The sequence below is a fragment of the Dermochelys coriacea genome, chromosome 13, assembly GCF_009764565.3.
Source record: "Dermochelys coriacea isolate rDerCor1 chromosome 13, rDerCor1.pri.v4, whole genome shotgun sequence".
NCBI classification, from domain to species: domain Eukaryota; kingdom Metazoa; phylum Chordata; order Testudines; family Dermochelyidae; genus Dermochelys; species Dermochelys coriacea.
The window spans coordinates 26,673,204-26,686,540 of record NC_050080.1 but is presented as its reverse complement, the minus strand read 5'-3'; the positions used below and the strand labels follow the sequence as shown (position 1 = coordinate 26,686,540).

The following is a 13,337-nucleotide window of genomic DNA, read 5'->3' as shown; positions in this document are numbered from 1 at the left end:
GGATGGCTTCTGCTCAAACGCGAGTCCGAGCCTGAGCTTAGCGTCTAGTGTAGACACACCTCACAAGACCAGAGACTTTTACACATATTGGGATGACAGACCTTGTACTTAACTATGCATTTGCCTTTTGCTTCAGTATTCAAAGCAGACCTTTGACATTGCCTTGACCCAGTCTGTGATGTGTCTAGTATTAACTGCATTTCCAATAGCTCACAGTTCAAATATTTATAGATTTGATCCGGGGCAAGATTGTCCCAGTCCATTACCTTTTATTGTAGCCAAAATGAAGAATGCAATGACAGTATTGTTGATGGCACAGGTGGATTTTGCAACACAAGACATCACTGTGTACGGATTTAAGAGGTAACTGAAAAAGAATAAAAACTCAATTACACTCATGCCATTAAAAAAAATACCAAAGCAAAGGGAGAAATATCAAAGGAAAATGGAAATGATTTGCTATTTCTTTTTGATTATTTAAATGTTTACATTCTATGGTTTCCTCTCAACCTCAAAGGGATGCAGCTGAATTGATGCCTTTCAAATGGTGCAAAATCAGATGCTGCACTTGTATGTAAACAGGACTTCATGTCATGGCGAAGGATGGGGTGATTGTGGGAGAGCAGAGTGGGAAGCAGGAGATGGCAGAAGGAAAAGAGCCCATTTAAAATGCAATTCTGTTCTGAAACGTGATCAAATAAAAATGGCCCTTGTTACTCAGCTGGTCTGCTCCCCCTTTGTATTCGAAGTCACATATGCTGACTTAGTGATCAAAATAAGTTCCTGCTGCATTTTTTACTCCTCTTAGCCCTGAGGAGCCAACATGGCTAAACAGACAGCAAGTTGTATTTTATTCCTTCTTGTGCATACGCAGAACTGTTTCCTATGCCCAAGTCAGTTACACCTGTGCAACCCCACTGAAGGCAATGTGACTGCATAGGTGCAGACATAATTTGATCTGACAAACCTTTTCTGCAGGTCGGATGTGCGAGAAGCAGAGAACCCAGGCTGAAGCTCAGATCCCAGGGTGACTCTGCAGGGCTAGCAGTTTAAAATTTTTACTTGTAAACTGAGCACATCTGAGCTGTAATCACCGAGAGATAGCAAACACAGAACCCCACAATGCTCTTTGAGAGTCACTCTTCAGAATGACAGGTTTCAGAGTAGCAGCTGTGTTAGTCTGTATTCACAAAAAGAAAAGGAGTACTCGTGGCACCTTAGAGACTAACAAATTTATTAGAGCATAAGCTTTCGTGAGCTACAGCTCACTTCATCGGATGCATCCGATGAAGTGAGCTGTAGCTCACGAAAGCTTATGCTCTAATAAATTTGTTAGTCTCTAAGGTGCCACGAGTACTCCTTTTCTTTTTACTCTTCAGAATGCAACCATATTTCAAAGATACCAGCTCCTCTCTGAAAATTTGAAATGAATGATGCAGTGGTCTAATTTAACTGGGCTCCAAGGAGCAAAGAAATGCTCTGATAGTTTATTAATTCAATAAGCAAGACAGCAGATCAACCAACCTCCATTGTAACAAGTCAGTCCTTGGAGACAGGAGACGGAATATTATTTGCCAGCTGTTCTCTCCTATGAATATTTATCATACTACTGGGTTCTCACAGTCTGAGGTTGGCCTTTTCATAGGCCTGAAGTTAATGACTACTTCAAATACCAGAGAGATATTACATGCAGCAGGTTATGCTAAGATGCAATTCCAATATTCCTTTGCGATATTGTGCACCAAGTGTAATAAAAAGGAGAAATAGTCTACCTTGTTAAGAAAAAAAAAAAAAAAAAAACAAAAGGAAAGTTTCAGCTTTTTCACCCTGGGGGTGTTGGTGGTTTACAATTCATATCAGGACAGGAAAGAATCATTAATGTTTCTTTTATGAAAAATCTTCTTCTGATCAAAGGACATCAATGGTGAGGAAAAGCCAAGAGGCAGATCCCTTTTGATTAATTCCAGACTTCAGGTTTATCCTATTTATTCAGATCAAGAAAGACAGATTTGTTTCTTTTGATTTTAAGTACCTGCATCCTATACTGTGTTTTAATTAGAGCTTTACTTACGTCAAAAACTTAGAGCATGTGGTCTGAATAATGGGTTTTTTTATAATGTCTCAGAGGAATGTTATTAAAGACGACTAGATGAAAACTGAGTACCCCAGACCCTTAAAAATAATTTCTGGGTTTTCAAACAGTCATGCCCTGGGAATACCTTGCCCAATTACCCCTAAACTTTCAAAAAAAGTTCTCTTCTGGAAGGGGAACACAACAGACATTTTGGATGCACTGGTTTAGTTTTGAAGAACTTAGAAGATGGGAAAAATTGGGCTTTTAACAGAAACCTAAACATCAGAGACACTACACTCTCTCCATATTAGAGACTGTACATTGTCAAACCCAATAGAAAGGGGTTGAAAAATTTATTTTACTATGTGAAACAAATTTGGAGAAGCATTAGCTTTCTGTTGCTTGACTATGGAGATACAGTGCTTGGCACATTTTTTCTGTGTACCTGGAAAGAGAAAGCAACTAAAGAGAATACTTAACTAAAATGCTGAAACCCCTAAACAGAAAAATTAAAACATGGGAGGATTTGGAATCCAAGTTTCTTGCATCTTCTTGCAAGAAGCAATACTTACAACAGTGCTACCTTGAGGGGAATGTAGTGCATTTCCATCGGGGTCCGGATGAGTTCAGCCACATCTGATGCATACCGATCCAGTTCTATTAGGAGTTTCTGCTTTTTAAACTGAACAAGAGAGATTGGCCGAAAGCTGTCAGACATGGAAATACACTGTATCTATCTAGGGTCTTCAACCATGTCCATCACCATGATGTCTATGTAGAGATGCTAGTCACCTTATACTTAGGACAAAGGTATGCTTAACAAGCCCAATTTTGACCCCCCTCCCTAGTGACTTTGCCTGACCCAAACCATTCTGCTTGAAGTTGCAGAGACATGACTGAATGCCAGACTTGGATTTTTCTGTCAAGTCAGGGAAATCAGAAGAGGCACTGGGGAGATAAAGGAGCTCAAATAAAAACGAAGTGTTCGCACTTCCTAGACAATTTCCTAATGCTTTTTCAGCTCATAGTTCCAAAATAGCTTCTAGTTTAGTTTATTTTGTTGCCCTAAGTAACAGCAATAGTGATGTTTGCTCAATTTGTGTGTGCAATGAGGGAGTTATTGAATTAGTTATTAAGAGTCATTTCAATGTACATTTTGAATGCCCAGTGTGTTTTCAAATGCAACACGGCAGCTTTTGTGCACTCTCTAAAGCCTGCATTGTCACCAAAGAACGGTGAAATTTACAAAACCCCCAATGTAACATCTAAGTTCTACACAAACAAAGCCATTCACTACGCTATACTCAGGATAGTGCATCTCTGTGTATGCCCGTTGCTTCAGAGCATCAGTCAGAGATCTCCTCTGGGCACCCAAAATATGTTTCATATATCCCCCACAAAAATATATGTTCTCCAGAGAAGTGAAGAAGGTGATCTGTAAATCTACTGAAACGTCCCACAGAGAGTCTGAAGAACTGCTGTACAGATGAGGATTTTTAGACACCAGAAGCCATATCACCTTGTGCTATTATTTCCTCAGCTCTCCCAAGCTAATCAAGGTTAAGCCAGGTCCCTGCTTAGATGGGAGACCTCCAATGAACACATAGGTGCTGCAGAAAATGGTAGTACCCTTCCTTTAAATTGGTAATGAATCAATGTCCCAGCATGATACCAGGGAACACTGTGCTGCAGTTACAGACACAGAATCTCCTATTTGCAAAGATTGCCTCAATTAAGTTATTTATGAAAGAAAGCACACGTTCCTCAGGGAGAGCCACTAGCCTCAAATTCCATTTATTAATATTTTGAAGGGAATGATAGGGATTAAATCACTCCGGTGTCAGATTTCTTGCCCAGTGCAGCAGAATTATCGGTCCTCCACCATTCTGGATTATGTGAACTCAAACTACAACCTTCTTTACAGCTAATAAACCTTATAGTTACTGTTAGGTACTTTTTGGTCTGTAAATTAACCATGCTGCGTGTGGACACAAAGCCAACCATGTGAGTAACTGGTTAAAAGCTGTAGTGGGAACAGGCCTAAGACTGAGAGCTCCACTGTCCTGCCAAATCCCTACAGCAGTAATTAGTTCTGCACACCTAAAATTCCCACTACAACTGAAAAGGAGTCCTCAATTCCTGTCTTAAACTGTTGCATCCCATCACTATGTATTGTTAACCAGCTGCCATGTTTCACCTCAGAAGTGGCTGCATTTCACTTATGGTTGACCTGATCCCAATGTATACTTTCAATATCAGTTTCTCAAATACTTGAAGATCCTTTCAGATGAAAGGAGGTATGCATGTGAGAGATAATCATTAAAACTATGATGTGCACAGCCATTACGTTAACTTGAGTAACACCACAATACCTACATCATGCTTAGAAGCCACCTCTGTGAAACACATGCAACAGCAGAAGTTAACAGGGTCCACGGTGACTCATCCACACTCTGCATCCATGTTTGCTGACCTTTTTGCTGATTTCGTAGCTATTGCTAATCAGTAGATATTGATAAGCGCATTGTCTGAGTAGACCTGGACTTGCGTCACATTTTCATTTAATGAAATACACTTGCACTGGTCGAGAGAACAAGGACCGGCAGATTCTGCAAGTCTGCTTACCACAACTTTGTTGAAGTCCTGGATGGCCAAGTAGAGGGCAACAGCAGTTAGCACATCAGTTATCTAAAGAAAGGAAAGCAGGCAAAGACTGACTGGTCACTCAAACAAGGAAAACAGTAGCAAATGCAACCACCACATGCCATATTGCACCAATACTCTGAATTGAACATTCACCATAATTACTATTGGTAATAGTTCAGGGTGTGAGGTGGAAACATCTTTGCAGATTCTAGCCCTGCGGGTCTTAAGCTATGGCCAATGGAGTAGCAGTGTTTCTTTAAGCCCTTCCTGGTAGGTACAGAGAAGTGAATATTTTGAGAAGCAAGAAGTGGGGGACTGGAAGAGGAGAAATTGTTCACAAAATAGGAGGTCTCTCATCAAGTGGCCCAAAAGATAAGAGAGTTACAGAACCACTGATCTAGCCACAGCAGAGACAGCATGTTAGACCCGGCACATGCGGCTAAGAACACGTTCACCAATGAACCCGAAGAGCAGCCTCCTGAACTGACCCACTGCTCACCAGATAACAGTATCAATTGTCTAGGGCTCATAGCAAATAATTTGAAATGGTTGCCATACATGTGTTATAATCAATTTTTAGCCCTTGTGAGAGGTGCTAGATTGCCTTTGTCATCAGAGCTGCAGAGAATAGATGCAATTAGCCGGGTGATTTTTGTTTATTTGTATTATGGAATAGACAAAATAATTTACTGTCACACGAGTGTTTTTAACTTTAATGTGCTCAGACAAAACCTGCTCCTACTCCCACTGAACTTCCCAGAGCGTTGCCATTGACTTCTATAAGAAGCCCACAATTTGAAAGTATAATCTCTACATACTTCACTAAAAGTCACTTGCAGTGGAAAACCAGAGAGTTTGTACCCTATTTATTTAGGACAGTGGTTTTCAACCTAGGAGTCTACAGACCATATCTAAAGTTTCCAAAGGGGTCCAAACCTCCATTTGAAATTTTTTAGGGATCTGCAAATGAAAAAATGTTGAAAACCACTGCTATAGGGCACAAAACTCCCCGGCCCCTACCTTTTCAGGTCAGCGTCAGGGGTTTGTGTCAAGTCCCTGTTTTTCCCCTTGATGACATTTACGCAGGCCGGAAGTTCTAATGAAGATTAGTATATGGAGGGAGAGGGAGGTGCAAACTGAGCATGCTTATATACAGACATGTCTTTCTTTCTAAATAGCTCTTGGGCTCATTAGGGGCCTAATCTACAAAGCTGCTGATTGCCCTTAATTCTCACTGACGTGAATGGAAGCACTCTCAACACTTCACTGATCTCAATGATCCCTCAGCTGGGCTTAGAATTTGGTGGATAAAAATCAATAATTAAAAAAAATTAAATACATTTTTGCTTTTAAAAAGAAGGGCATTCCTGTCACAGGTTATTTTGTTTTTTAAAAAGATTGAAGCAACACTTACCATGAACACCAATTCAGAATATTCAATCAGGAAATGAAACAAGTATATTATTAACGGGGTCTAAGAGAGAGTGAAAGAGAAAGAGTCAAATTTTATCAATCCCCTACAAATTCAGGCCCCAATCCTGCAAAATCTTAGTACCATGAGAAGTATGAATTACTTCACTGAGACTATTCACAACATTAAGAGCTATACTCGGTAGCATTCACAAAATCAGGCCATTAAAAAGGAAAGAAAATGTTTGCCCCAAGAAGGCAATGAATTAATCAGTTTATAGAGTGTCATTACATTGATGCTGGCACCACAGGTTTATTTCTGAACCCTTCTCCTCGAGCTGACCATAGGCTTGATCTTGCAAGCATTTACACTTTTATGCATATGAGCTTTGCTGGTGTATCTAAACTGCAGCTGGGATGTGTGATTCCCAGCATGGGTAGACAGAATTGCGCTAGCTCACCTTGAGCTAGCATGCTAAAAATAGCAGCGTGGATGTTGTTGCATAGGTGGCAGCTCAGACTAGCCGCCTGCATCCAAGCCCACCCAATCCATTGGTCCAAGTTCAAGCAGCTAGCTCAAGCCACTGCCCATGCCACAACATCCAGAATGCTATTTTTAGCATGTTAGCTCGAGCTGAGCTAGCGTGAGTCTGTCTGCCCATGCTAGGAATCATACTTCCTAGCTGCAATGTCCACATACATCTACTCATGTGCACAAATATTCTCAGATGCGTAAGTGCTTGGAGGATAAAGGCCCTGCTCCGTGGAGGAGCAGGAAGAGAACCAGGATGTCAAAGCTGGCATTGATATTACTGCAAAACGTAGGGACATGCAGGAGTACACCACCCAATAACTAGTGCTAGCCTGGATAACACACAGCACATGCATGATCACGGATAACCCAACACCGATATATTGATGACACCTGTGAATTGAGTCATAACCTGATGTTTGTTTCTTATCTTGATACACTAGTGCATTAAGTTTAGAAAATGAAAATAATTCTGTCCAGAACAATTTTGTTCAGACTGCCAATAACACCAATATCTGCATTTCTATGATCTCTTTTCTACTAGGAAAATTTGCATGTGAACAGAATATTTACAGCTAATGAAGTCCCCTGATCTTAATTTTGCATATGCAGTAATAATCACCAGTTACAATGTCAATCAATTTTGCAGCAGCCAGCTGTGCTATCATGAACGGTACTTTGCAGCAGGGCTACTCAATGCATATATTTGTTACACAGACAACTACATGATTCTGAAGTTTAGAAATCAGGTTATTTATTTTTTAACATTCACACAGTAGTACACACACACATAGCCGGACATTTAAAGGCACTGTGTAAGTATACAAGATAAAATAATATGAATTATCATCCTAGAAAAATGAAACACGTTCACTTACTTCATGGAAGACATCTCCAGAATAGGGTGAGACACCCAAATCCAGCAAAGCTAGCCCTTCAACAACTGAAACACACAAGATATCCACATTAGGGTTCTGCGGACTAGAGACATAGCAAATCTCACAATGGCAGACTTACAGCTTTTAAAATATCTGTGATCATAAGAATTTCAAAATGAATCTGTCTGATCACACAAAACTATACAAAACTGACAGAGCAACTAGAATTACGTGTTTTCTTCTTTATTTCTACCATGCAAATTTGTCAAAACTGACACCACCTGCTATGATGTAATGATCTGTTAAAAATATTACAGTTAGGATGTTTTTCAATTAACTGTACACAGAATTCTCATGTGTCTGATTGATAAGGCATGCTACTGTCTCTGATTTTCTCACATTACATTTCTTCTGAAATAACAGCCACACCCAGAAAACTAATACCTAGTCCATGCTGATAAAAGCTTCCATTCCCTAAGCAGGCATCAAGCCATTAGTAAGTTGCACATCTTGAAGGGAAACTACATTTTGAATGGAACTACTGTGTTTGGCTAGAGAGACATGGGACAGCTCTGAATGTCACTTTTCAGTCCTGAACCAGATGCACACAATACAAAAAAATTATATTAATAATTATTATAGGTGGGGCTGGTGGCACTGCCTATTTTTAAGGCTGCCCACCACTTCCAATTATAAGACCCTGTTTCCAATTGCTTACAACTCAGCCAAACTTCAAGCATTCAGGCTGAAATTTTCCTTGATGGGTGCATACCTCAGGCTGAATGTTTTAAGGAAATTTCAGCTAAAATGGTTCAGCTGTTTCCAAGAGTGGGGCTTCTGAAAAAATATGTAGTTTTGTCCACATTAAAAAATTCTGGTGACCTTTTCTTTGAGAAACTCTGTGTTCTTATCAATGGCTATTAGCAAAGATAATCAAGGATGAAATCCCATTTTCCGGGTGTCCATAAACCTCCAACTTTCAGAAGCTGGGACTGGATGACAGGGGACAGAATCACTCAAAATGGCCCTATTCTGTTCATTCCCTCTAAAGCGTCTGGCACTGGCCACTGTTAGAAGACAGGATACTGGGCTAGATGGATCACTGGTCTGACTCAGTGTGGCTGTTCTTATCCCCATGCTTTAGTGCACCGTCTTGAAATATGGCAGCAGAGCCTTAGTGTCAGGGATGTGTCTTTTGTTGAACCAGTGAAAATTTGGCCAAGTTATAAGCCTTTGAAAGATCATAGATCACACATGTTCAGTAAGGACTTGCTAGAGCTTCACAGTTAAATTTCCCAAAGATTCTATCTGCACTGAACATGCTCCAGCATGGAGCTGAGCACAACCTTCCTTGTAATTGCAGCTCAGGGATGCTGCAGTGTGGGCACTGGAATTGAGACGGTCTCTCCTATGCCGTCAATGACCTCCATGCTGGGCCCAGGACATGGTGGATGAAAAAAAAATTAGTAATTAAAAAAAATCTGGATTTTTTTTATATAAAAGTAACTATATTTTTGCTCTTAAAATAAAGCAATTTAAAATTAAATATGAAGTTAAGACAACTTGTTAAGGCCTAAACTTACTGTACTCTTAAAATTAAAGTAAAATAATATTAAGTTGTACATGATTGCTGCTGATGCTTTAAAGAAAGTCGAACCACTGAACTGGTGGAAGTCACTGGCCAAGCACCTGGAACCAGTTTGGTGAAGTGCTAAATCAGCTTTGGACAGCACTGATCTCTTCCACAGGTACAGAGACTATTTCTTCATTTCAGTTCATTCAACTAGTTTAGTTCAAGAGTTATTTAATTCAATGTTAAAAAGCCAACTAGAAAAGCTTGTTTTACTCTTCCAATATATGAATAAAAAAAATAGGTGTGAGAGGATGAAATCTACTAGTTGTAAAATCTTGAAGAATATGGGCTCAGATCCACAAAAGGACTTAAGCGTTGCAATTCTGAGAGTTGTGGCGCCTAACTTTTAGGCACCTAGAAAACCACTGGAACAACAGTGGGATCCACAAAGCCTGAGTTAGGCACCTAGGCTCTGAATGGGAAGAGACAGGCACCTGTAGAATGCAATCCCTAAAAGCCAGCAAGCTTTATGGTTTCCCACCTTGGCTAGCCAATGGAAGAAGACAAGAAGAGGGGCATACACTAAAACTCTCCTCTCTCAGCCAGAGTTAGCTACCTGTTTAGGCTAGTGATCCACAACTAGGAACCTCTCTCCTGGAGTCAGGCAGTTTAGGTGTCTAAGCTGTTTCTTCCGAGAACAAGCTCTGGCCTACACTGTAGAGTTAGGTCAACAACTCTAAGTGTCTACACTACAATGTTGCTCCCACTGGTGTAAGTCGCCCACTACACCAAACTAATAACTCCATCTCCGCAAGAGGCATAGTACTTAGGTCAATGTAGTGAGGTCGATGCAGCGTCAGTGTAGACACTGTGTTGTTTACGTCACCCCAGGCTCCGGCTGTCAGCCCAGGGCGACCATATGTCTATGTAACTGAAATCAACTTAATTTTGTAATATATGCTTTCCCTGAGTTAGGCACCTATCATGCACCACACAAAATAGCCGGAGGTGGTGATGCTGCCCATCTTATCACTTTAAGCTTAGTGGGATGTAGGAGAGCCAGGTTCAATTTGCCTCCCCTCCCTGTAGCCAAAGAGGGAGAAAAGACTTGAACAGGGTCTCCCACCTCCAGGAGAGCTCTCTAAACACTGGCCTATTCTGGGGTGTGGCTCACAAACTATTCCAGACCAGCAGAGAAGAGACAGCATCAAGCCTCTTTTGGCCACTGAATCGGGTTTTATAAGAAGAACCAGAAACAAGGAAATTACTCTGAGATTTCTTGTCTGCCCCCCATCCCCGCGACTGCCAGCTCCAGTCCAAGGGCTTCTGCCAAGAGCCTCAGCCTCCTGCCTACAGGGGGTACTTTGATCCCGTCTCTACTCCCACGCCAAGGGGTCGCACCCAGCTCCAAACACACGCGCCGGTTTCCAGCTCGAGGGAGCCGCATCTTGCAGGGCTCTAGCCCGTCGCAGCTTAGCCCCAACGCCCCCGGCCCAGAAAGTCGAGCTGGCAGGGGCCTGTCACGCGGCTTGTCTGCAAAGCGCTGCAAGCTCGGGACCGTGTGTTATCCGGTCAGGGAGCCTCACGGCCCTGCAGGGGTCGCCTCTGGCCGGGGCAGCCTCTCGCAGCCCGTTCATCCAGCCCGGGGCGGGGGAAGGCTGTGCCGGGGCGCCGGGGGGGGCTGCGCTCGGCCGGGGCCGGGGCCGGGGCGCCGAGGGGGGCTGCGCTCGGCCGGGGCCGGGGCCGGGGCGCCGAGGGGGGCTGCGCTCGGCCGGGGCCGGGGCCGGGGCCGGGGCGCGGGGGGGAGGGGGGCTGCGCTCGGCCGGGGCCGGGGCGCCGAGGGGGGAGGGGGGCTGCGCTCGGCCGGGGCGCCGAGGGGGGAGGGGGGAGGGGCTGCTACCCCGCAGGTCTCACCTCGCTTCCAGGCGTTTAAAGGAGACGCCACCTCGACCCGCTCGGAGATGAAGCCGGCCAGGCTGGAGCGATACAGCACGGCCCGGACCGTGACGGCCACCAGAATCCCCAGCACCAAGGGAGCTGCCATCTTAGCGGGGGAACAACGACCTCGCGCGGGCTGTAGTTCCCAGCTTGGGCTAAGGAGCGAGGCGCCTATGGGTCAGTCTCGTACAAAAGACTACAACTCCCAAGATCCTCTACTACTCCGTCGCCTTCCGCTTCCTAAAACATCGCGCATTCTACGGGCACTCCAATGGGACAAGCCTAGGAGAGATGCGAATTAGTGGGTGGGTCCCCAGACCAGCTGCTCTTAATCCCTGCTGAGTGCGGTTGCAACGCTTAAGACAAGAGAGGAGCCTTTCAGCTTCGAGGGGCTTATGGGGACAGTGCTCATGGTTAGAGTCCTGCAAACCTATCTGTGGACTGTGCTTGCAGATCGGATGCAGATACACATTTTCTATACATGCAGGGGGTCTGTCTGTGGTTCTGCTCTATTCCAGCCCTCTTCCTGGCTTCTCATTGCAGCAGCCTGGTGGGTGGTTCTCTCCTCTGCCATGGCCACAACCGCTACTCCTGCTCTCTGGATGGAGTACTCTCAGTAGGGTTGCCAACTTTCTGATTGCAGAAAACCAAACACCATTGCCCCAACCCCTGCCCTGAGCCCCCATCCTGTCTCCAAGGTCCCACCCTGTGCTTACTCCATCCCTCTGTCACTCACTTTCCCCCAAAAAAGAAAAGGAGTACTTGTGGCACCTTAGAGACTAACAAATTTATTTGAGCATAAGCTTTCGTGAGCTACAGCTCACTTCATCGGATACATTTGGTGGAAAACACAGTGGGCAGATTTATATACACAGAGAACATGAAGCAATGGGTTTTATCATACACACTGTAAGGAGAGTGATCACTTAAGATGAGCCATCACCAGCAGGAAGGAAGGGGGGGAAGGAGGAAAACCTTTTGTGGTGACAAGCAAGGTGGGCCATTTCCAGCAGTTAACAAGAACCTCTGAGGAACAGTGGGGGGTGGGGTGGGGGGAGAAATAACATGGGGAAATAGTTTTACTTTATGTAATGACCCATCCACTCCCAGTCTCTATTCAAGCCTGAGTTAATTGTATCCAGTTTGCAAATTAATTCCAATTCAGCAGTCTCTTGTTGGAGTCTGTTTTTGAAGCTTTTTTGTTGAAGGATAGCCACTCTCAGGTCTGTAATCAAGTGACCAGAGAGATTGAAGTGTTCTCCGACTGGTTTTTGAATGTTATAATTCTTGACGTCTGATTTGTGTCCATTTATTCTTTTACGTAGAGACTGTCCAGTTTGACCAATGTACATGGCAGAGGGGCATTGCTGGCACAAGATGGCATATATCACATTGGTAGATGCGCAGGTGAATGAGCCTCTGATAGTGTGGCTGATGTGATTAGGCCCTATGATGGTGTCCCCTGAATAGATATGTGGACAGAGTTGGCAACAAGCTTTGTTGCAAGGATAGGTTCCTGGGTTAGTGGTCTGTTGTGTGGTGTGTGGTTGCTGGTGAGTATTTGCTTCAGATTGGGGGGCTGTCTATAAGCAAGGACTGGCCTGTCTCCCAAGATCTGTGAGAGTGATGGGTCGTCCTTCAGGATAGGTTGTAGATCCTTGATGATGCGTTGGAGAGGTTTTAGTTGGGGACTGAAGGTGATGGCTAGTGGTGTTCTGTTATTTTCTTTGTTGGGCCAGGCCTGTCCTGTAGTAGGTAACTTCTGGGTACTCTTCTGGCTCTGTCCATCTGTTTCTTCACTTCAGCAGGTGGGTATTGTAGTTGTAACAACGTTTGATAGAGATCTTGTAGGTGTTTGTCTCTGTCTGAGGGGTTGGAGCAAATGCGGTTGTATCGTAGAGCTTGCCTGTAGACAATGGATCATGTTGTGTGGTCTGGATGAAAGCTGGAGGCATGTAGGTAGGCATAGCGGTCAGTAGGTTTCCTGTATAGGGTGGTGTTTATGTGACCATCGCTTATTAGCACCGTAGTGTCCAGGAAGTGGATCTCTTGTGTGGACAGGCTGAGGTTGATAGTGGGATGGAAATTGTTGAAATCATGGTGGAATTTCTCAAGGGCTTTTTTTCCATGGGTCCAGATGATGAAGATGTCGTAATCAATGTAGGGCAAGTAGAGTAGGGGCATTAGGGGATGAGAGCTGAGGAAGTGTTGTTCTAAGTCAGCCATAAAAATGTTGGCATACTGCTATGGGCCATGCGGGTACCCATAGCAGTGTCACTGACTTGA

General features: G+C 43.8%; 1 protein-coding gene across 3 annotated transcripts in view; it reads right to left on the bottom strand.

The window, feature by feature from the left end:
• Nucleotides 1-11,373, bottom strand: part of PIGU (phosphatidylinositol glycan anchor biosynthesis class U) — a 43,742-nt gene extending 32,369 nt beyond the window's left edge. Inside the window, exons 1-6 of one of the 3 annotated variants that reach the window (XM_038370070.2) lie at nucleotides 11,028-11,373; nucleotides 7,541-7,605; nucleotides 6,135-6,194; nucleotides 4,700-4,762; nucleotides 2,647-2,756; nucleotides 267-367 (exon numbers count right to left, since the gene is read on the bottom strand). In XM_038370070.2, the coding sequence (XP_038225998.1) occupies nucleotides 267-367; nucleotides 2,647-2,756; nucleotides 4,700-4,762; nucleotides 6,135-6,194; nucleotides 7,541-7,605; nucleotides 11,028-11,157 (529 nt within the window). In that variant the 5' untranslated portion in view covers nucleotides 11,158-11,373. Of the gene's footprint in view, nucleotides 1-266; nucleotides 368-2,646; nucleotides 2,757-4,699; nucleotides 4,763-6,134; nucleotides 6,195-7,540; nucleotides 7,606-9,229; nucleotides 9,254-11,027 lie in introns of those variants that run through there. The other 2 variants (XM_043495630.1, XM_043495631.1) reach the window with 2 other exon arrangements.
• Between the last annotated feature and the right edge of the window lie 1,964 nt (nucleotides 11,374-13,337).